Source organism: Anas platyrhynchos, chromosome Z, assembly GCF_047663525.1.
Source record: "Anas platyrhynchos isolate ZD024472 breed Pekin duck chromosome Z, IASCAAS_PekinDuck_T2T, whole genome shotgun sequence".
In the NCBI taxonomy this organism is placed as follows: Eukaryota; Metazoa; Chordata; class Aves; order Anseriformes; family Anatidae; genus Anas; species Anas platyrhynchos.
In genome coordinates this window covers 70,210,586-70,232,829 of record NC_092621.1, presented here as the reverse complement: position 1 = coordinate 70,232,829, position 22,244 = coordinate 70,210,586, and the positions used below count along the sequence as shown (strand labels likewise).

General features: G+C 48.7%; 3 protein-coding genes across 4 annotated transcripts; 1 reads left to right on the top strand and 2 right to left on the bottom strand.

Moving 5' to 3' along the window:
- Nucleotides 1-2,162: 2,162 nt before the first annotated feature.
- Nucleotides 2,163-4,661, bottom strand: LOC101790800 (actin-like protein 7A). Its single transcript, XM_005031685.6, has one exon. The coding sequence runs from the start codon at nt 3,521-3,523 to the stop codon at nt 2,276-2,278; it is 1,248 nt and encodes a 415-aa protein (XP_005031742.2). The 5' UTR covers nt 3,524-4,661; the 3' UTR covers nt 2,163-2,275.
- A 142-nt stretch (nt 4,662-4,803) lies between these two features.
- APTX (aprataxin) lies at nt 4,804-13,095 on the bottom strand. Of its 2 annotated transcripts, none has more exons than XM_038170958.2 (7): nt 12,858-13,095; nt 12,653-12,736; nt 10,118-10,443; nt 8,912-8,971; nt 6,377-6,603; nt 5,450-5,553; nt 4,804-5,154 (listed from the first exon to the last, which is right to left on the bottom strand). In XM_038170958.2, exons 1-7 carry the CDS (start codon nt 12,988-12,990, stop codon nt 5,000-5,002), a joined length of 1,089 nt encoding a protein of 362 aa, XP_038026886.1. In that variant the 5' UTR covers nt 12,991-13,095; the 3' UTR covers nt 4,804-4,999. The 2 variants fall into 2 exon arrangements, with proteins under 2 accessions (XP_038026886.1, XP_038026887.1); XM_038170959.2 differs by having other exon boundaries at nt 10,118-10,447; nt 12,690-12,736; nt 12,858-13,093.
- Nucleotides 13,096-13,258: 163 nt separating this feature from the next.
- DNAJA1 (DnaJ heat shock protein family (Hsp40) member A1) lies at nt 13,259-20,465 on the top strand. Its single transcript, XM_038170957.2, has 8 exons — nt 13,259-13,540; nt 13,650-13,827; nt 14,865-14,969; nt 15,083-15,310; nt 17,133-17,247; nt 18,264-18,379; nt 18,811-18,911; nt 19,171-20,465. The coding sequence occupies exons 1-8, from the start codon at nt 13,409-13,411 to the stop codon at nt 19,387-19,389; spliced, it is 1,194 nt and encodes a 397-aa protein (XP_038026885.1). The 5' UTR covers nt 13,259-13,408; the 3' UTR covers nt 19,390-20,465.
- The last annotated feature ends 1,779 nt before the right edge of the window (nt 20,466-22,244 follow it).

Here is a 22,244-nt window from a genome sequence, read left to right as displayed (position 1 = left end):
TAGTGGTGACAGCCGCTTGCATCCCACAGCAGAGCTTGTGTGCAGGGGTGGGGAGTAGCAGGCTGTGCAGATCTGAAGGCTGCTGACTGAACCCAACACGTGCCACCACTGTGTCCTCACTTCCAGGTGAAGCAAACCCACGAGTGCCCAGCGGGTGCTTTTCTCTTCATCACACTTCCTCCCGTGGCTGGTACAGTACCTGCCGTGAGGGCAGGTCACGTCTTAAGCTGCTCAGCCTGGCTTAGAGATCTCACCAGTAAGCCTGTACTAGTGTCAAACTGCAGCTGGTAACCAAGTAAGTTATGTTTCCTCTGCTGAAGTTGAGTGTTGGTAATAGCAGATTTTCATCAGAATCACTTTGTTGCATTAGAGTGAACCCCGCATTACTGACAGCCATTACTGCCCTGCTGATCGTGCACCAGGGACAACTTGGGTATGTGAAAACATGGGAAAAAAAGCTGGGGAGGGATACTTGTGTTGGTGTTGCACGCTGCTGGGTAATGCTACCCCAGTTATCTGTGCTTGATGCTGCTGTGTGGCACTGGCAGGTGAGCAGCTGTGCCCTCTGTGCTGTTGCAGAACAGTTTCAGATGGAAACTGATGTGTAAATTCATACCTGAGGATTAAACTTTCCTACAGAATACTTCTGCAATCTGGCCCGAGAAGTAACAGCACCGGTGTGGGGAGCAGAGGAAGGGGACAAGCTCTGCGGATGAGGCTGGTGCTTTCAGTGGAAGCAGCGTTGCTCCACCCACCCCAGCCCTTCCTCTCAGTTAATTTTGGCCTGGCAGCTTTGTGTTCAATGCAGTTCAATGCACCGTGGGAAGAATGCCAGCACCAACAACGTAATTCCTGTCTGTTGTATCTGCTGCGTTCTGCATGCATGGCATTAATGTGTCTGGTGCTGCAGGTTATTGTTTCCTTGGTGTGGGAGCTCCGTCATGTTGGGGTGGCCGCATGAGCCTGCACTGTGCTGGCTTGGGATGGTTGGAGTGCAGTGGAAAAGCAGTCCTTTGTCAGCGTTATATAAGCTTTGGAGCGGTTTTACTTCCATCTGTTCTGAGTTACATGGCCTCTTTGGGTGGTGTGGGGATGGCTCGAGCCTGTTTTCGAGCATTGTGATGAGTCTGGAAAGGAGGTTGTACGAACACAAAGCCTGAAGGCAGCAAAACACATGGACAGCTGCAGTGGATAGCAGCTTTTTACTGGGCTTGGGTCTTCAAGCTGGTAGCAAAATCTAGTCCAAAGTGACACGGAAAACACTTTCTGATCAGGGAAATAAGTGATGAAGTCTGCGGTCCTCTCCAGTTCTGGCCCTGCAACTGAAATGTGGCATTGACACTGCTGATGCCTGACACTTCAATCTGATGCTAGGAAGTGCTTAGGTCTTGTTCAGCCTTATCTATTGCCTAGAAAAAGATTTGCTTCTTAAAGATCCCAAGAAAAGGCAAAACTTCTGCTAGCTTGATGGTAATTTCCTTGTGCCAAACACACAAGTTCCTTTAAAGTCTGCGTTGGTTCTTTTGTTTTTCCATCATGGTGCTAGTCAGAGCTGGAGACCCTTTTCTTAGACATGTTCTCCTGTTCTCCCATCAAGGCAAAATCAATTCAAGTTTGCCATGCAGGAGGAAGAGCAATCTTCTTAATCATTCATATCATAACTCAGATATGAGGTGGTTGTCTCGCCCTACCTGCTCTGCCCTGGGTGAACTCCTACAAAGGAGCAATAGAGCTGGAACCAGCACCTACTGCCAGTGTGCCTCCAGAGGGGAGGTCCTGCATCCTGCTGCTACAGTCCCTGAACCTTTGCTTCTGCTTCAGCAGTAACCAGGAGTTTCCTTGCCCTGGGTTTCTGTTTGGATGTTCTTTTGCCTCCGTTGCAGTGCATCTCGCTTCAAAACATACTGTGCCTTAGCTACTGTCTTTGCAGGTACACTGAATTTGCTCTTAACGTTTGTAGAGGCTCTTGCAAACAGATGCAGCTGAAGTAAGTCATTAAAGCATAAATAGAGTTAATATAAGAACTGTCCCAGTTTCTGAGTAAATGTGATGCTGGAAGCCTGCTTCTCTCGTCAGGCAGTAGTTTGCCACCAGTCTGCTGTCCTGCTTCATTAAATACAAAAGAAAAAAAAAAAAAAAAACAGACACTGTCAAAACTAGTGTAGCTGTAGCAAAAATCTTTTAATGTAACCACAGCAAGGGGTAGAGGGGAGATGCTCTTGAACTGAATCACGTACCCTTTTCAAAAATAGTTTTAAGATACCCAGTGCCCCTGTCAGAAGCACTTCTTAAAAATGCAGGAAGGACCCCACTCTTCATACTCCTTCCTGTAAACCCAAAGCTTCTGGAAGGAGCGGAGCGAGGCCAGGATGGACCCACCAACCCAGACAGAAGACTTCCTCTGAGGTGACGCCGTGATGAGGACGTTGTCGCTGGGCCACATCTTGCTGAGTTCACTCTGGAAGCGGTCAGGAAAGCCTTCCATCATGGTGCTGCCGCCACACAGCAGGACGTTCCTCACCAGCTTCTTGTTGATGTCAGCGTCGCACTTCTCGAGGCAGCCGAGCGTCAGCTGCGGCAGCCCGGGTTGCTGCGACCCCAGCAGGGATGGTTTGAAGAGCGCTTCGGCACACAGGAATCTCTCTTTGCCGACCGTGATGAGGTGCCCGTCCGGCAGCTCGTAGTCAGCTTGTTGTTTCTTCAGAGGCAGATTCAAGTCCTGCATGAGGTCCAGAGAAGTGTAGCAACACCTCTCTTTGAGGTCTTCAATGATGCTCCGCTGGTTCTCCGTGAACGTGTACCCAGACTCGTTTAGTAGCTGCATGAGGTAGTTTGTGATGTCCAGGCCAGCGTAATCGACGCTGCCCGTAACGCTGCGCAGCACGTAGCCTTCGTAGATGGGAACCACGTGCGAAGCACCGTGGCCACTCTCCACCACCAGACCCGAGGTTTTCCCGTAAGAGTACATGGACAGCTGGGACTGGTAGGCGAGGTGCACGGCGGGCACGTGGAAGCCTTCAAACATCAGCTCCGCGTATTTCTTCTTGTCAGCCATGGAGCACAGGGGAGGCACTGACAGCAGGACGGCGTGGTCCTCCAGGCAGATCTGCATCTCCGTCTGGAAAATATACTGCAGAATATCCTGGACAGACTGCCAGTCCACCACCACGCCGTGCGTTAACGGGCTGATGAGATTTAAGGGCACACAGGTGTCCTGGAGCACTCTGCCAATGAAGGTTTCTTCTGGTTTGCCCTTGGCTTCCTGTGGGTGGTTACCAACCAAGGAAACGATATGGGAAGGCCACGGCTCCCCTGCGAAGCCACACTTGAAGTAACCCGTGCCCATGTCCACGACTACAGCTTCAGTTTGCTTCACCACCTCTAGGTAACCCTTGGTCTTTGACGCGTGCCTGTCCCTGACTGGTTTCGAGTGGCTTTTCTCTGGCGCTGCCTTCGCTGTGGGCCTGTTCTGCACAGCCATGGCGTGGGTGCAGCTGGGGCTGGAAGTGCTCCTCAGCAGCATCGCTCTGCCTCCACTCCTCCCGGGCTCAGCACGAGTGGACAGAGGGAAGCCCACCCAGGGGCCTGGTGGCAGCGGTTGCGATGTCACAGACTTGTGACATCAGGCATGGGCTGAACTGTGAAAGCAGGTGGCTTTCCTTTCTGGGTGCTCTGGCACGTAAGACCGGCGTTCTCCAGCATTTACAACTGCTGCTGTTCCAAAGCAGCTCCTACTGCTAAGCTTTAGCGCTATTTCACTTCAGGAGCCCGGTTTGACCATGCCAAAAGTGAACCCTCACACTATGTAATTCCCTTTTTTTAAATCGTGTTTTCTAGGTGAAGGTATATTAACACAAGTGCAAGCAAGAACTAAAGAAAACGTGAGCAGTGTTTGAAATTAGGACACAGCCACCCCCTCACCGTTACTGTCCTCCATTTCACACTAGGTTCTTCATTCTTTTCCAGCAGCAACAGGCCACTCTGCCCCATCAGTGTATGCAGCAGCAGCGTGGAAGCAAAGGACGCTCTCTCCCAGAGTAATACAATCAAGATTTTACAAACAACATTTTCCTTGTGTGAGAGGTCTGTGTGCTCTTTTACTGACAGCCATTTCACCCAGAGGGTGTCTTACTTAACAAGTCCAAGCTGTGCTTAGCATTAAATTCGACCCTACAAACCGGTTCTGGGCCTCTGAACAGATTTCCATTGCTACTGCTGTGCTGCCTAGCCAGGAGCTCACACCTTAGCAACAATCGGAGGATAAAGACTCACCAAAAAGCAGGCCTGGAGAATGATGGCAGCGTTGGACCACACTGCAATGTCTGAGCGTACTGCTCTGGGGGACAGCAGAGCTGTGTTGTGTGCTGTACGTGTATTTTACATGTAAATGGTTAAATATGCCCTTGTGCATAAAGAAGTCAGACCTGCCCCTCCTGAAGTCTGAGCAGTAGGTGGCAATTCAGCAGCACTGCAGCCTTTGAGCAGAGCTGGGGCAGTGTGGCTGGGGTGCTGCAGCTGATGCTTTTTCCCTGTATATTCTCGGTACACTCCTGTGACAGTTTTGTTGCCAGCCACACCAGCCCCTCCAACATTGTGTCTTCAGAAAAGCCTTTGACAGGCAGGATACATCGAAAGACCACTAAATCATTGCTTCTCCCCCTTCACTACTGAAACCCACATCTGGTCTTAACACCTCAACTTCTGAAATAAAATAAATCTGTTCATCCAAACAAAACACTGCTCCCACGCTTCCATTCACATATGGATCAGCATGGCAGCGTCGTGACAGAGCTGCAAGCACCCTTCATTTCAGAGGTCACTTTATTAAATTTTTGTCTAAGCTTTGACAAAGTTATCATGCTGCTGTTTGCAGGCTCCATTTTCCCTTTAACATTTCTCAACACAATTAACAAAACGCGTACGTGTCCCTTAACATTTCGAGGTTGTTGCTTTAGCCTGAAATCCAAACGCACGGGTTGTCAGGTGATTTCCTGCAGCGTCATTTTGGCCAGTGTTTCCTGAGGTGCTCCTTTAGCTGTGGGATAGTGGATAGCTGCTGTTTGCAAATATGGCATCTGAGGGGCAATTTGAGAAGTTCAGAGGCATGATCTTTCACTGTTACCTTTCCCTTGCTTCTTACCATCTCTATCACATCTGAAATAAAACCAGAGACGGGAGATATTGTGACTGCGTAACAACATGAAAAGCGTGACACTGCAGAAATCTGAACGCCACTTCACACGCACAGCAAGTCATTACTACGTTTTATTTTAAGCCATCCACACAATTTGGTTAACTTTTAGTTAATGCTGTTCCCCAATATCTGAAATCACACAAGACCTTTTACTTACTGTGATTAAATGTATGGCTTATGCTTCTGTTGGGAAAAAAAAACACATCTAGAACGCACAAACATGGTTATGTTATGAAATACTTTTTTAATCATTACCTTGGGAGTTTAAGAAGTATTCTGTAGTAAAAGAGTTCCAGTGCTTTTTGGTTTTCAGGGCAGCAGAATCAAAATCCTGGCTGATTACATGCAAATGCAGGTGACTAAAACAAATATACAGATAAGAGAGAAGAAACGTGTTAGTGCACAAAGTACTTTTGCAGCAGTATCAGGTAAAGCACGGTCCAGTTGAGTAGGGCTGTCAGACTTATGGATCAGTCTTATTTCATCACGTTTGACCCATAGTTCTGCCACAGAAGAAACACAGTCCGTGTGTTCAAATACTGTCTCATGCCAAGCGTTCCACTTAGGCAGAGTCGCCACCCTGCACATCCCACTAGCACGTAACTACAGTCTGTATTCCTGCGGGTCTCCAGAAAGGCAGAGACGGTGGTTTTAATAAACAAAAGGATTAAACTTTGTAGAGTGTCTCAATGGGACTTTACCGGTGACTTGATGCCCACTCCAAGAATCAGAGGAAACTCAGGATCCTCTGCAGGCACTCGGGCACTGCACTGCCTGGACTTATTTACACACGAGATTAAAATCCTTGCTCTGTGTCAGGCTGCACTTGGCTGGCTTAAGAGTCACTCTGATCCCGGATAAGCGCCCTGGGAGGGGGGATGGCATGCACGATGGCCGTGCCACCCCTTCCACTGGCCGGGCACAGTGTACCACGCCCCAGCCCCACAACCCTGCTGGGGCCCGGCGGGCACTGCCCACCTGCTTCCAGACACGCGTGGAGCCCACCAGCACCTATGCAGCAGCAGCACGCTCACAGCTGCACCCAAACGCCTTGGACACCGGTCAGTTTTTAGCATTTAGGAGGACTGGTTATCCTTCGGCAATGCCAGACCGTTACAGATTTAGCTCCAAGCCTGTAAATCCAGAGCAGGGCCTCCACCTGAGGGCTCCCCCAGGCCTTACCTCATGCTGGGGATAGCGTGGTAGCCCAGCCGGAACTCCAGGCTGCCTCGAGCAGGGCACTGGTCGATCATTTTTTCCCCAACTGCATGCATGTGTTCCAGGAGCCCAAGATGCTCCCTGGTGACCGTCTTCAGGCTTGGAATGGATTCCCATGGCAAAATAAGCCAGTGGTAGCGTGCTTTAGGGTATTTGTCTTTGATGACTACAGTCTTCTCGTCTTTGTAAACCTAGCAAAACAAGAAACTTGATTAGATGCTGATTGGAAGCTAAATTCTTTATCCCTAAAACCACTGCAGTGAATTTTGAGTGAATTTTGGGCCATTAGCCATCTGCACGTCCCATCACGGTTGCAGAAGTCCTTAAGTACGTATTTGTGTTGCTAGTAGAACTGGGCCTGCCAGGAAAAAAGAGCCAGGAAAAAAAAATACTATACAGCAAGAAATACTAAGCAGCAGGGCATTCCACCTCAAAGAGGACCGTGACTGTAACCATGCTGGCCCAGCATGTCCCTTCTTCCACACCAGGCAGCTACGGAGAGAGACAATCCCGCATCCTTCTTTACACGCTTCAAGGAAAAAGCCTTCTGTTCCTATGCAGCAAGGAGTACAGTGGCCATTGCTACAAGAGGATGTGAAAACTCTTGAACATCACCAGGGCTCACAGCAGTGAGGTCCAAGAAACCCTGCTTCCACCAGGCTGCATTCGGGCCATGTGGTCACTGAACAATACTCAGGGCCCTGTGCTGAATACAGAGCACGTAGGAATGCACTGGACAGCCTCACACTTTGAAGGTTTCTGGAGTGAAACACAAGTCTCAGGCGTGCTACAAACAGAGTGCGACTGTAGACCTCCTCCCGCATTACAAAGCCAGAACCTTCAAATCTGAGCTATTTCATTTCATACTACTTTGCAAGAGCGTTCATTCATATAAAGGAGAAGCGATTTCTGTCTCTCATGCCCTCCTTTCCCGTGTTTTCCTTTTGTTTTGCCCTCTGCTTCAACTCCATGCAGCTCATCGGGAGAAACAGAAGCAAAGCATGTGGAGAGCAGGGCGGGACAGCACATCCGTGGCAGTAAAAATGTGTCAGGTTCTGAAGCAGAAACTGTGAGCTGTCTCTCTGATCTCTTAGCAGCAAGTCTGTTGGTGAGAGATGGATGGTGTCTTTGTCATCTTTGCTAATTATTTTCATATGTTTATATAAAGAGCTGATCACTCATGCTCTCTGGGCAGGAAGATTAAAATTCTGTCAGCACAGAAATCATAAGACTAATTCTTTCAGCAGCAAGACTGCTGTCCTGTCTTTATATACACACATCAGTGTTTGTATACACAACCAGGGAGAACAGACAATTGTGACAAGGTGTTTCCAGAAAAAGACACCTTGTCGTGTCTTTAATAGTGATTAAGAAGCAAAGGTTCTGTGGCTTGTGTGCTTAACTCCGAACCACAACTAACAAACTAACAGTAAGCCACGAATAATTATTTGTGTTCTAACCTTCCAAGAACAGAAATAAGAAAACTGGAGGAACAAGTAGCCATACTGGAGCCCAACTCTCTTTCTGCTTTTCTCAAGCTCAGGGAATGTGGAGAGAAATTCCTGCTTTTCACATGTTTACGAATGGTTGGAACGTGTACACAGCTTGGAGAAATATTAATTTCTGGATTACTCTCCTGTCTAATTCTCTCAAGGCAAAAATTCCACTGCAAGTGCTGTTTGATGCAGATTATGCTGCCTCTTTTGGAGATAAGCTATTAATCTTGTTTTCAGGAAGGAGTTTCTATATACTTGCAAAACTCTGAAATAAAACGAAAGTCTGCTTTTTACTTAGGGATAGGGAATATTCCCTTCAGGCTGTCAGGACACAATGATGAGAAAGCGTACAGGCTGAAGCCACAGAAGATGCTGTCAGATTGTTGCTTTCTTTCAGCAAAGTCAGCCCAAGGAAAAGCACGATGCAGCCCCGGGGAAGCAGAGGAAGGGAGGTGCGTCGGGAGCCTCCGCAGAAGGTTAAAGGAAGCCACCCAGGAAATCCCTGCTGGCACGAGGAAATAGTGTGGAGCTGGAGCCAGGGGTCACATCCTGCCAGCTGCTGCACAGGTGTAGCAAAGTTAAAGTTTACTAGAAACCAGGAAGCTGCGTCGCACTTGGAGATAAGACAGTGCTGACTGCCAGAAAGCAGGGGTCTCCACTCCGTGCTCACTTCAAATCGCAGCCCTGTTTTTGTCAGTTTCCCTGAGAAAACAAAGCAGCCATGCTGCTCACCTGCTCTCCCAACAACCTTTTTGTAACTGCTGGCCAAACTTGACAGCGTAGGGAGCTCCAGGATAATGAAGTTCTGACATTCTGCAGGCTCCCAAAGGGACTGTAAAGACCCCCAGATTAATGCTGCTACGGACAGAGATGAAAGTGCAATTCAGCCCTTGTGAGGTACGCCCCCAGCTAATCTGATCATTAAACTGTGGCATGAAAGGAAAAAGCTCGTTTAACTTTGTCAGACAGGAGCTGCTGCGAAGTACAAGTGTACAGTTCTCACCTGCATTTTTGGATCTTGCATGGAACTCTTCAGACCCTGACTCCAGTGTCCTAAATGTTCCTAAAGAACAGATGGAAAAAAAGAAAAAAAAAAAAACATTTTTATAAGAGAATTAAGAATATAATGACACATTTTAAAGCATTTTGTTATGTGCTTTCATTGGAACTATAGCAACAAAACAACAGAACGAACAAAGTAACATGAAAAACAAAAGCTGATTGACACCTGAATTATTTCCTTTCCACGAACACCAACACAGGCACTCCAAACGTCCCCACAAAGCTAGTTCTTGAAAACAAGATGCTGTTAGGACTCAAAGCTGGAAACGTAACAGCAGGGAGCTCTGTACCTGCTTGAGCTTAGTCACTGCCATGCAGGTTTGGGCCCAGGCCATCATCACACTCTCATGGAGGCTGACGTTCAAACATTATTCCAGCGCTGACAGAGAACCAACAAACTGTCATTTTTCTTTGCCCTTGCCACCAATACGGCCCTAACATAACTAGCCTCAGGCCACCAAAGAAATAAAGAACCCATGAGATTGAAACTTTCTTCAGGGTTTTGTTTTTATGCCTTCTCCAGCAACTGCAATTTTGCTGTTCCAGAAGCACTAAGACGTCCATGGCTCTTTTTTATTATTATTATTTTGTGCATGTCAGCAGGGTTAAAAAGTTCCTTTCAGAAGATTTTGGCTGATAACGTCAACGTAAACCCGGTTCTACCTTAAGGAATGACCAAAACCGGGAGGCAGGTGCAGAAGGCACAGGAAGAAAAGGGGTCAAGATGTTCTGTTCTCTGTGCACAAGCTTCTCGATAACCACTGCTCTGCCTGTAAGAGAGCAGATTTCATCTCAAGAGCCAGCACACTATCCTTGCGTAACTCCCGCTGCACAGAGCCTCAAGGAGATCTGCCCTTCGAGCACAAACTGCAGCAGGAAGCAGAGAACGAACCCTCGCTTGCTACAGCAGGCCCCTTCACACACACTCACCAGCTGAGGTGAGCATGGACACGAGCAGCTTTCTCGGGAGCCGCATGATCTCAGGAGCAGAGTCTCTGCCTCAGCACGGGGCAGCCTGTGTGCTCTCAACACGTCCAGCTGAGAAGCTGTCCCACAGGCAGCACCCACAAAAGTGATGATCAAAGCCCTCTGATGGAGGAGGAAACTCCAGGGGGAACAGCAGAAGTACTAACACCATGAGACTTGCCTTTTTGCTCGAAGTCCCCTCCTGTGGGAACACGCTGGTCTTGCTTAGCTTGAGCTCTGCAGAACTGCCTTGTGTATCCACCACCTCCGTTTTCTTTGCCTTCCTGGGCACATTTTCTATATCATCGTTCTCAGAGGAGTCCTCACATGGCCTCTTTTCAGCTTGTACTTTCTCTTCTGCTTCTGTAACATCTTTCCCCGATTCTTCAGCAAATTGCACGGTGTAGGGGTAAAGCTTATTCACGATGTGCAGAACTTGGCCTGGCCTCATTTTCACCTCTTCATCCTTGCCAACATCCACTAAATCAACACTAGTTGGGTTGACTCCTATCTTTGGCAGAGAGAAAAAGATTAAAGGAAGTAAAAAAAAAAAAAGAGAAAGAAAGAAATGCAGAAGATGCAACTGAAATCACCAGCAACTGCTGCTCAGTAGCCCTGGAACACCACTATCCAGTAAAGGAAACGTGCTTTGTCTTCACCCCCTGCCTGCCCCACAGCGACTCACTCCCAGAATCAGGAAAGCTGAAAGCTGGAGGCACCTTGCTGCCTGTCTTGCAATCACAGCCCTTGGCTCCCTGTGGAAAGGACCCAGCAGCTCTACTGCAGCTGGCTACAGAGCTACAGGAAGACCTGTGCCTGGCTTTTCAAAATATACACAACCTACTGCTAAAATAGTAACAAAGTTAGTAACAATTATTTCTGAAAAAAAAAAAAACAAAAAAAACAGTGGTTTTAAGAAATTATTTCAGTCCAATTCCCGCCAGAAAGCCTCCTGAGTTCAGATTACTTTATTTCCTCTTTCTTCTCTTTTTTACTATGTTTTGTTTCCTGCCCAGCACCTACCAAACTCTGTCCCATCAACGCATCCACCTTCAAATGCGTAATCTCACTCTTTGGTTCCTTTCAAAAGAGCTGAGGCTCACTAAGCACTCCACTAAGGCTTTCAACACTCCCCTGTGTAACCAAAAGAACGAAAGAAAAGCCAGGAAGCAGGTTATTTGAGCCCTCAGAGAGCTCAACTACGCAGGGATAAGCTCCTTTGTCCTGGCTTTTTTTGGGTCCCAAGGCAGATGTAGTAACTTTTCCCCACTCCACAGAGGACTGTGTTCACACAGTGAGAACACTTGCCTGTTGCTTTAAGAGAGACAAAATCTCTCAGCCCACCTCAGCTTGTGCAAAACATACACAGGTCTATCTGTGTTTTAAAGCTTTTGTTTTCATTTTGCATGCTATGCTTTCACTAAACCAGTTCTGCTATTGACTTTCCTCTAGCAGAAGCTCAGGACAGCACAATCAAAATGTACTTGCTCTTCTCGTTTCATCATTTTATGGATCTACACAACTCTAAAATGATTTTCCACCCAAAACGGTGCTTTAAAGACTGAGAAGTTACCTGAAGTCCATCTGATAACTGAAAAGCAGCATTTTTTTCCTTTGTCTCAGCCTTAGCCAACAACATGGTTGTGTGGGCAATCTAATGGTGACTGGCTGAAGACAGGTTTGGCCTAATCAAGAGGGTGACCTGAGGGTAGCCAGGAGTGCCTGGTTTCAGCAAATGCTTATAAATAAGTTGTAGGAAACCAGCTCTTGCTTGTGACTGATAAACTCTGACAGTGTTTCTTCAGTTTGGTCCTAGGGAACCCGTTTGTTTCACAGGATGGTACCGTGCCTCTCCCTGCCCGCTGTCTGCTTTTACGAAGCGCCTGCCTGATCCCAGGCAGCACCTTTTCAGCCTACACTTACACAGAGTTTCACTGAAATTAAGTACATTTCACACACCCCTGGCCAACTGGGCTGTTTAACTGACCACCGCAACCCTGTACAGGGAGAAAACTCCAGAGCTGGCAGCGTAAATGGGCTAACATCCCCTGCCAGGGGGTCCTCCTGGCCCTGAAATACCAGCAGCACTGCATTCAAATCATGGCTAGGACCGACTCCTGTGAGAGCGTCTGCGAGATTTCTGCAGGATTCGCCACAGACCAGCAGGGGCTCGGGGCTTGCTGAGCTCAGGAGGACATTTTGATGGAGGATAAGAGGGCTGATGTGTTGTCCACGTGGATGCTGCTGCTGTGGACACCTGCACCTGAGGACAAGGAGCTTTCCTTTCACACTACCCTGGGGACACTTTGTGAGTATGAGAGGAGGCCTACGCCCACCCAGTATGTAACACGAGGATGCCTTTGCTGATGTCTGACAGCACATCCCACCTTTGTGGCACCCACATCTTTGCCTGCCTGTCGCTTGCAACAAAAACCCTCCACAGCTGCCTGGACCCGTGAGTACGGGGCGCGCTCTGACCCCTGCTGAAGAGCTGCCTCAGCTTCAGAAAAGCAAGACGAACGCTCAGGAAGATCGGCAAGTTTAGGGGATGAACTACAAAATCTGCAAGGCGTGGAGCTGGGAAGAACAGGCCGAGGGTCCGCAGCATTAGGGGCCATGCGTTGTGTTCTTCTGGGTGAAAAAACTGTGTGAGAAGCTCCAGGCACGGCGGCGAGGATTGCCCCCTACGCTATTTAGGGCTCATTGAGCACCCTACCTGCACAGTACCACACAGAGCTGGCGCAGCAGCATACCTGCCTCACCGTGACGTACCCCTTGCTGCAGTCGGCTTGGAGCTGAACTGGAAAAAAAAAAGAAAGAAAAAAAGAACAAAAAGCGTCAGAAAACGCGCAAACCGCGCGGGGGCAGCGCCGCCCCGCCCCGCTCCTCGCTCCCGCGTTTTGCCCCCCCGCCGGCCGCACCTTGCCGCCGCGAGCACCTCCTGTCCGTTATCCCCGTCTCGGGGCCGCGCCCCAGCACCACGGCAGCCGCGTGAGCCAGCGGCACCCGCCGGCCGCCGCCGCCGTCCCCCGGCACCAGCCAGCACGCCCGCATGGCGCCGGCGCTGCGGGGCTGCCCCCGGCCCCCCCGCGGCCCGCCAGGCCCCGCTGGGCCCCGCTAGGCCGCGCTAGGCCGCGGCGGGTTGGCCCGGTTGCCATGGCAACGCGGCTCCACCAATGCGTTCCCGCCGCGCGCGCCACGTGACCCCCCTGACGGTAGGAGGCGGGGCGGGCGGCGCTGACTGGCTCGCCGCTCTTCCCGCCCCTCGCTGTGATTGGCCGCGCTGCCCGCCAAGCAGCGGCTTCCGGGGCGGGGCGGCGCCGGCTCAAAAGCGGGCGGATGCGGGCCCGGCTCAGAACTTTCCAGAAGGGTCGCGAGCGCTCAGGCGAGCGGAGCGGAGCGGGAAGGGGAAGGGAAGAAGGGGGCGCCGCCGGCATCGTGACGGGGGCTCGGGGCCCGGCCCGGCGGCACCATGGTGAAGGAGACGACGTACTACGACGTGCTGGGCGTGAAGCCCAACGCCTCGGCGGAGGAGCTGAAGAAGGCGTACCGCAAGCTGGCGCTCAAGTACCACCCCGACAAGAACCCCAACGAGGGCGAGAAGGTGGCTGGGGGGGGCGTGGGAGGGGGCTGGGGGGGGTCCCGGTGCCGTCAGGGCGGCTGGCTGAGGCGCTGTGTGTCTGTCCGCGTCTGTCTGTGTGTCCGTCCCGCAGTTCAAGCAGATCTCGCAGGCCTACGAGGTGCTGTCGGACCCCAAGAAGCGGGAGCTGTACGACAAAGGCGGCGAGCAGGCCATCAAGGAGGGCGGCTCGGGCGGCGGCTTCGGGTCGCCCATGGACATCTTCGACATGTTCTTCGGCGGCGGCGGCAGGATGCAGAGGGAGAGGCGAGGTACCGCCCGCCGGGGGTGGCTGTCGGGGGGGGTGTTCCCGCGGCAGCAAAGCCCCGAAAGGGCGGCGAGGCAAAGTTAGAGCGCGTGGTTCACGTGCTGGGTCTGCTGAGCGCTATCTCGTGTTAATGGCTAACCCGACCCTGTGCGCGGACAGCCTGAGGCTGAGTAAGAAACGGTAACGTGCCTTGAAGCGGTCTTTTCGGTAGCCTGCTGTAGAAGTTAGCCCATAACCATTAATTTCTCCTTTACTTAGAGTTAAATGTATCAAAGTGTGGTAGCCACATAATTTCCAGTCCGTGAAACTTTTGTTTTCTTGTGGTGTTGGTTGGAATCGGGCTGAAGCTGCGGTGAAACGATGCTCAAAAATTAAAGTCCGGATGGGTCACGCTGGGAGAGTATAACATGAATTAAACTGCTTCAGAGCAGTGCTGGCCGCAGCACTTCCTAGGTGTGATCTCCAAAGGGACAAAGAACTGAAAAGGCTGCATGTCAAAATGTTACGTTTTTGTATCAGAGTATCACTTTTGTATCACAGTCCTGTACCAGGCAGGACTGGCTACACTCCACAGAAAGAACCCCGCAGTTGCTACAGTTGTGATCAGTTACCGGGCTGTTCCTTGGTTCAGTTCCGAGAAGTTCCCTCCTGAGAGGAAAAAAGAACCATGCGGTCTTTCAGCAGTGCCTCACGCTTCCCTGTGGCAGGCAGAACTTCTTCCTTAGTCGCAGTTAAAATTGAAATCTTGCATCTGAGACTTAAATATAAAGCTTTTATTTTTTTTTTAATGTTTTGTTTGTTTAATTTGTGCCTCCAGAGAAAGGTCTCTGGCTTAACCTAATAGAGAAGCATTATGGACAATGCTATTAGAACAGTTACTTAATTATAATTGCAAATGGAAAATAGCAATTGGCTAATACCAGCAACACAGCTAAGCAAGATGCTAAAACTTAAAGGTTTTTTATTGTGATTGGGGAGGGCAGTGGTGTTACCATTACTTTGAGTCCAGACGCTCAAGTAGTTACACATTTTCTTTTACAGGCAAAAATGTGGTCCACCAGTTATCAGTCAGTTTGGAGGATATGTATAATGGTGCAACGAGGAAACTGGCGCTGCAGAAGAACGTTATCTGTGACAAATGTGAAGGTAGCTGTGAAGTTGAAACGCTGTAGCCTTTGTTTCTAAAGCTGCAGAAGTAATCTCTGCTTCCTTGTTTCTTCTGGCAATGTGTAACCATCCATCCCTGATTCTCCTGCCAGGACGTGGAGGAAAGAAGGGCGCGGTGGAGTGCTGTCCAAACTGCAGGGGGACGGGCATGCAAATCCGAATTCACCAGATCGGGCCGGGCATGGTGCAGCAGATCCAGTCCGTGTGCATGGAGTGCCAGGGGCATGGGGAGCGCATCAGCCCCAAGGACCGGTGTAAGAGCTGCACTGGCAGAAAAATCGTTAGAGAGAAGAAAATACTAGAAGTTCACATCGACAAAGGTGAGGTGTCCTGCTAAGATGAAGCATTAAGCTTGCTTGTACTCACACTGCCTTTGCAGCACTGAAATAGAAGCTTTAACAAGTACACAGTGTTGATTTGGTGAGTAACGCCCTCGAATACATAATGAAGTCACTTGTTGCTGGCTCCAAAAGGAGGAGATCTGTTTTTAGGGAAGATTGATCACTTCTGTGTTAGCATCTTAATTTCTGTGCACATAGCTGAGAATGAATCCTGAAACGTGCTGTGCTGTCAGCAGTGAATTGTTTTTATTTAGAGCAGTTGTGTAAACGCTGGTCTTGATCAGGTAATGGGACTAGTTAAAATCCATCCCTTGTTGGTCCAGCTGCCCTGATGACTTTTTGTGCGTAGGGAAACCACGCAGACTCCGATCACTTCTACTGTGTTTCAGTGAGAAGGGGAACCAGGTCTGCTACAGTAACAGGGTGCCAAGACGGTGCTAAGCCCCTAATGCTTAGAACTGCTCGCTGCGTAACCCTGACAGTGCTGCTTAGCACAGGTGCTCTTGGCATGGCCAAGTGCAATTCACAAACCCTCACAGGGCTCAGAGAATGCCATGTTGAGTGACAAATACTTGAGGAAGTTCTTCAAAAGGTAATGGGAGAAGTCTTGGAACCAGAGCAGCTTGTAAGATAAGCTGTGCTGACAAGCACATGGCTCGTAGAGAAGATAATTTGTTGCAGATCTGTAACTATTTTACATGTATGTATAACCACAGTGCACACACTGCCCTGCTTTAGTTTCCCCTGGGAAAATCCTACAGTAATGCTAAACTTGAAGGTCAGGAGGGAAATATTACTGGCACTTCAAACAAGGAGACCCATTGAAAAGAGCTTTTTCTTTTCCTTATAGAAAAAGACTGAGCTAGAATGAGGCAGCAAGAATTTATGTATCATGACTTCTGTGTCGGTGATGTGGGTGTCTGAGATCATAGAATCATCTGAGTTGGAAGCGACCCACAAGGATCATTGAGTCCAAATCCTGGGTCCCCAAAGGACCACCCAAAAAAAAAAATCAGAGCAGTATGTCTGAGAGCGTTGTCCCCATGATTCTTGCACTCTGACAGGCTCAGGGCTGTGACCACTGCCCTGGGCAGCCTGTCCCAATGCCCGACCACCCTCTGGGTGCAGACCCTTTCCCTAACCCCCAGCCTGAGCCTCCCCTGTCCCAGCTCCATGCTGTCCCCTTGGGTCCTGTCGCTGTCCCCAGAGAGCAGAGCTCAGCGCCTGCCCCTCCGCTCCCCTCATGAGGGAGCTGCAGGCTGCCATCAGGCCTCCCCTCAGCCTGCTCTGCTCGGGGCTGAACAAACCAAGGGACCTCAGCTGCTCCTCATATGTCTTCCCCTCCAGAACCTTCACCATCTTGGTTGCCCTCCGGTCCTAGAGAAAGCGATTCTTGCACCATGCAGTCACTGAGATCGTGTTTCATTAGTCTCTCTGCCACATGTATTTATAGAACTTGGATTGATTGGCTATTCTCAAAATGAATTTTATACGTACCGTTTGTTATCTTTGCAGTGCTTGCTCATACAGTGTTACATTTAAAGATTTTATCTTGGCAGGTGGCTACTATGAGCTACAGTTAGGCTTAATGATTTTGAGCTGTAGCTCAGGTTGGCAGCAGTAAGATCTGCTGGACGTGCGAGCTGATTTGAGGGGAGAAGTAATGTTGAGGGAAGAAGTTCGTAATGTTCTAATATCGAGATTCAGTGATTTCCCAGTATCAGCTTGTGCCTATACAAGTATTTCTTGTTGCTGCCTTTCAATTAAAAAGCTGGAAAATGCTTTTGCTTTTCTACGACAGGAATGAAGGATGGTCAGAAAATAACATTCCATGGTGAAGGGGACCAAGAGCCAGGACTAGAACCAGGGGATATTATTATTGTCTTGGATCAAAAAGACCACTCTGTATTTACAAGGTAAGAACTTCAGAATCCTTAGTGTTCGCTCTTGATTTGCTTGTTTGCATGCTTCCTTGGTTACTGCTGACTTCCTAGCTCCTGGAAATGTGAGTAGACAGGATCCGGTGGCTGGAAGTCACCTGTGAGTCCTGATGTGTGCAGAAACCCCGGTGCAGTTAGCCAGAGCCACGGTTTTGAGTGTCAGGCTGTGCACGAGTGGTTACCTGGGACCTGAACTCAGATGGCTTATTTTTGTCCATCCTTCTGCCCACTGCCTTCAGTCCTGGTGTCCTCAGATAACCCTTGATATTACTGGTTTTGCGGTGTTTTGCTGAGCTCGTGCCGCTTCTGGGACAACTGGAATGTTCCTCCTCTCCCTTCGTAGTCTAAAATTAACTTTTCAGGCAAGTCTCATTCCAGAGACCTTTAAAATAGGGTGAGTGAAGTAACTAAGTTCTTTAAATAGGCTTGAGGATTTCATAGCCCTTGGACATGCAGTGCGTCTGGACATCACTTGTGCTGCCATACTGAAGCCAGAATGGGCGATTAAAATGATTGCTTTGTAATGTCCAGGCGCTTTGTGATTCATTGTACCTTCATCAGAACACATCATGGCTGTGGCCTGCTTACAATTCCCTAGCACCAGGCTGTCAGAAGGCAGGGCTAACAAAATAACTTTTAGCTGGCTGATACACCAGAGAAAGTATTAATATACCTAAAAGGAAGGGATTGATTGTCCCAGCTCTTCCCTAGAATTGGGAAGGCGTGGTGAAGTAAAACTGAATGCAGATGAGCCTTACCATATTTATTTCTTTCCAGTAAACACTTCACCACTTTGAATAGCTAGATTTGATGAGCAACAGCTCTCAGCATGGGTCCTGTTCCCATAATGCTGTCCTGAGATGCTGCATCAATACTCAACACTACTTAATTGCCCAGACTTCTCTATTAAAGCTTGTCCTTTAATAAAGTTGGGCACGATGCTCTTACTGCTTCCTCCTTTCCGTGACTGTTTGTGATCGGTTCTTCCACAGACGAGATGAAGACCTTCTTCTGTCTATGGATATACAGCTGGTTGAAGCACTGTGCGGCTTTCAAAAGCCCATCACAACGCTGGATAACCGAACCATTATTATTACCTCCCATCCTGGTGAGTGCTGGCTTGCTTCCTGCTAACAGTCCAAGCTGGAAGGAACAGAAACAACCATGTGATATAGTAACAGACCTTACCTCATGGACATGGTTATATCCTGGGGGTACTTGACCTTAGAGCTGAAGGCGGTGGGTCTCTGAAAATGACTTTCAGCCTTGGAAGTGATGGAGCACTTAATGTACTTGTAATTATGCTTCTTTTGGGAAGCATAACAAGGCTACAAGAATGTAATGTAGATGTCAGCCTGCTTTCCTACTCAGGAGTTACCAGGCAGTAAGTCCCTGTTACACTGCTGCGTACCAGTGTAGCTGTCTAAAAGAAAATGTAGAAGGCTACATAGACACTCAAGGGAGTTAGAACTAAAGCTGCTTCTGCTGCCTGCCTGAATTCCGTTCCTTTATTGCTTTTCTTGTTTTGTCCTTTCTTAGGCCAGGTTGTCAAGCACGGGGCTATTAAGTGTGTGTTGAATGAAGGCATGCCAATTTATCGCAGACCGTATGAGAAAGGACGTCTTATCATCGAGTTCAGAGTAAGTGGGTCAGTGTGACTGCAGGGCGCAGCTCAGCACTGCATCATGTCCCTGCACCTGGTGCTGGGAGCTCTGACAGCAGGCTCTGTGCGCCACCAGTTCAGAGGAGATTCCGCCCTGTCTGTTGTGCTACACACAAGCACAGGGCTGATGTCACCTGCAGTGATGTAGCAGGTTTTGGCAGATCATTGACCAGTGGCTGGATGGGAAAAGGTAAGTTCAGGAACACCTGAGTAACTCCGGCTCTTGATGATTTCAGGTGAACTTCCCAGAGAGTGGCTTCCTCTCCTCAGATAAGCTGTCCTTACTCGAAAAGCTGCTACCTACGAGGCAGGAAATAGAAGAAACTGAGGAAATGGAGCAAGTGGATTTAGTGGACTTTGATCCATCTCAAAAAAGAAAACATCACTATAATGGAGAAGTCTATGAAGACGATGAGCACCACCCTAGAGGTGGCGTTCAATGTCAGACATCGTAAAAGGGCCAGTGAATAACTTGTGATGCTTGTTTTGTATGCATTAGTGGATGAGTGAAGGACTACAAGCGGTTCACCCTCACTTCCTGCTATTTGTTGTTATATCCAGCCATAGTTGTTTCTTAAAAGCATAAGGAAATAAACTAATGAAACTGACTTGGAAACTTGTATACAGCTCCAGGATGCAAGCTCAAACCAAGTTGATTGCACTTCACCCTTGCCTGTTGATCCAGAAAACTCCTTCACCTGCTTGTCTTTTATTTCAAGCCTTGTAATTCCTGTATGTGTGCAATTGCTGAGGCTTAGACTAAGATTCTGTGGTGGTCTTTTTTGGTATTTTCATCTTATACTCTGATAAAGTATGCACAAGTACTTTTAAATCACGGTAAGATATAGCTAATCTTTGTACCTGTTAGGATATCATGTTAATGTTCTGGGCTTGCGCTGGGGATTATCAGTAGGGACTGGCTCTAACACGGCCCCCTAACACATGAAGCTGACAAGGATGTGGTCAATCTTCACAGGCCTGTTGAAGCCACATGATCCATGACTTCTCTCAAGTTTCTGCACATAAGGTCAAGTAGTCCTTATGCCAGCTTCGGTCTTGACCTTGGAGCTAGATGTGAAGCTTTGTTCAGTTCATGCTGGCTGCTCTTTGGCTGCTGTTCTGCATGATACTGTGTATAGAGCCAGTGGTTGCTTGGCTGCTGCTGCAGGAGCTTCATCCACTACTGTGCATGAGTGAAAAAAAAAAAACAAAAAACCTCCAGGCCTTATCAGCACACATGCGGTTTGAGTCTTATCACCCTGCTGGCATGTGAAGCTTGACTTTGCCCTTGATTACTGAAATCAGATACCCTACAGGGTATGTCGTGGAAAGCAGTATGGTCCCTACTGGTGTTTATATGTGAGCCTGCAGAAAAAAAAGAAACTTACTGTCAGTGAGTATCCCGACTGACACATCTAGGATGTTCTGAAATTAATGTATTGTGTGCATTATTTTGAGCTGACTCTTGAAAATTATGTATGAATGTTCTAATTATTGTAGATGAAGCATTTCCAATATAATTACAAAATTGTTCATTGCCTCTTTTCTGAGACCAGATGTTGGTTTAAAGATACCACACCCCTCTTTTTAGGCAGCTATTCACAGAAAATTCCTAGCAAAACACATCTTTCACAGAACATGCTGAGCAGACAGGTCTGGATTTAACCTCTAGCATGGTCTTGTTTTACCATCTGGCTTAGGACACAGCTCATGTTTTCTGCCCTACTTAGAAGCAAAAGCAGGGAAAGGATTGTCACGTTTCTTTCCTCCAGAAAATGGCTGCTGTGAGGACAGTCTGTGTTGTATTTCTGGAAGCAGGTTATGCAGTACCTCTTGACCTTGACTTAGAGGTGGGTTTTGTTATAAGGACAGCTTATGAAGTGTTCCTTGAGCCTCAGATAGAGCTCCCTTTCAGGCATACACAGAACAGACAACCTGGGTCTTGCCCACACTTTTTCCCTTCATCTGTCTCAGCAGGAATCAGATTCCGTAGGCGAGGTGTGTTTGTGAATTGCACTCGAGCTCATTAGCACTCGAGCTCTACCCCTACATCTAACCAGCAGGAGCCTTTGCTTCGTCAGGGGGGGAGTAGAACCTAATCCTGCCACTGCCAAGAGGCTTCCACAGAACTGTCCCAAGCCTGAACTGCACAGGGATGTGTGAACTCATCCTCAGGACCAGACCAACCCCTATCCCCACAAAGGGCTATCAGTGGCACAGCATACCCTCAGCAAGGTTGCGGATGACGTGGAACTGTGAGGAGCAGCAGGCATTGCCACAAAGCTGCCTGTGCCCTGGCTGCACCAGGCAAGGAATTAGGTGGTATTAGGAAAGGCTGAGAGAGCTGCACCTGTTCAGCCTGAAGAAAAGCAGGGGGTCAGCCCAGACGACCTCCAAAGGGCCCTTCCAGCCACAGCCACTCTGTGGATAAAGCCTGAAAGAGCTCTTTGTTGTTTTGTTTACAAAGCTCCCATTTTGGAAAGATGGGAAGAGCTTAACAAGTTCGCAACAGCACATGCCAGCTCCCAGACATTTCATGCCCAACAAAGAGCCGATGGTATCAGAGGAATTTGTTGCTACACTGGGAGCAATTTTAAAGGCTGACAAAATGAAGCTGGAGAGGGCTTCAAACTGTTTGCATTATGAAGCTCCCAGTCTCACAGTGTGAACAGCACGCTATAAATAAAACATTGTTATGCTCCCTTAATGCCAGCTCCTTGTACCTTGCTCCACAGGTAGCTGAAGAATGCCCACAAATGATTCCTACTCTACGCCAGAAATAGAGCACACAGCCACTTTTCTCCTTGAACGCTTCCCTAAAAGCTGGGCTGTCCCCCTGGACATTCAAAGTTTGACTCAGCCTGTCCCCCATCAGCTGCCGTGATCCAGGTCACCGGGGCTGCGTACTGCCATCCAGGGCACAGCTCCTGAAGCCCACATCACCCACAGGAACTGGAGATGAGGTAACTCCGCCTAAAAAGGACTCCACAAGCCACACAGACACTAGGCAGGAAGTGAAGAAAGGCAGCACTTGATCATTTATAACTGACTTGTAGCATAGTCTTCCCCATAGGTCTCTGCAAAGTGTTTTCCTTCCATACCTCAGACTGAACACAGGTGTTACCAAGCTGCCCAAATCGCAGGTAGCCCCCCTCACCCAAGCTCACAGTTCAAAATCCTGTGCAATTTACAGAATTAGATTCGCAGCGACAGTCTGCCACCTCTGGAGATCGTTCAGTCTTTCTAACCCTTTGAGAATTTAGTTGCTGTATTAGACACTCACAAAGGACCTTTTCCTTATGAGAAAATT

What these genes read in the sequence shown, in the direction of transcription:
- APTX (XM_038170958.2), bottom strand. Translation starts at nt 12,990, where the DNA reads ATGCGGGCGTGCTGGCTGGTGCCGGGGGACGGCGGCGGCGGCCGGCGG. An exon ending in GAGGTGCTCGCGGCGGCAAG is followed by an intron (nt 12,737 to 12,857) that starts GTGCGGCCGGCG and finishes TTTTTTTTCCAG; the next exon opens with TTCAGCTCCAAGCCGACTGC. An exon ending in CACGCTATCCCCAGCATGAG is followed by an intron (nt 5,554 to 6,376) that starts GTAAGGCCTGGG and finishes TATTTGTTTTAG; the next exon opens with TCACCTGCATTTGCATGTAA.
- DNAJA1 (XM_038170957.2), top strand. Translation starts at nt 13,409, where the DNA reads ATGGTGAAGGAGACGACGTACTACGACGTGCTGGGCGTGAAGCCCAAC. An exon ending in TATCTGTGACAAATGTGAAG is followed by an intron (nt 14,970 to 15,082) that starts GTAGCTGTGAAG and finishes TTCTCCTGCCAG; the next exon opens with GACGTGGAGGAAAGAAGGGC. An exon ending in TATTATTACCTCCCATCCTG is followed by an intron (nt 18,380 to 18,810) that starts GTGAGTGCTGGC and finishes GTCCTTTCTTAG; the next exon opens with GCCAGGTTGTCAAGCACGGG.
- LOC101790800 (XM_005031685.6), bottom strand. Translation starts at nt 3,523, where the DNA reads ATGCTGCTGAGGAGCACTTCCAGCCCCAGCTGCACCCACGCCATGGCT.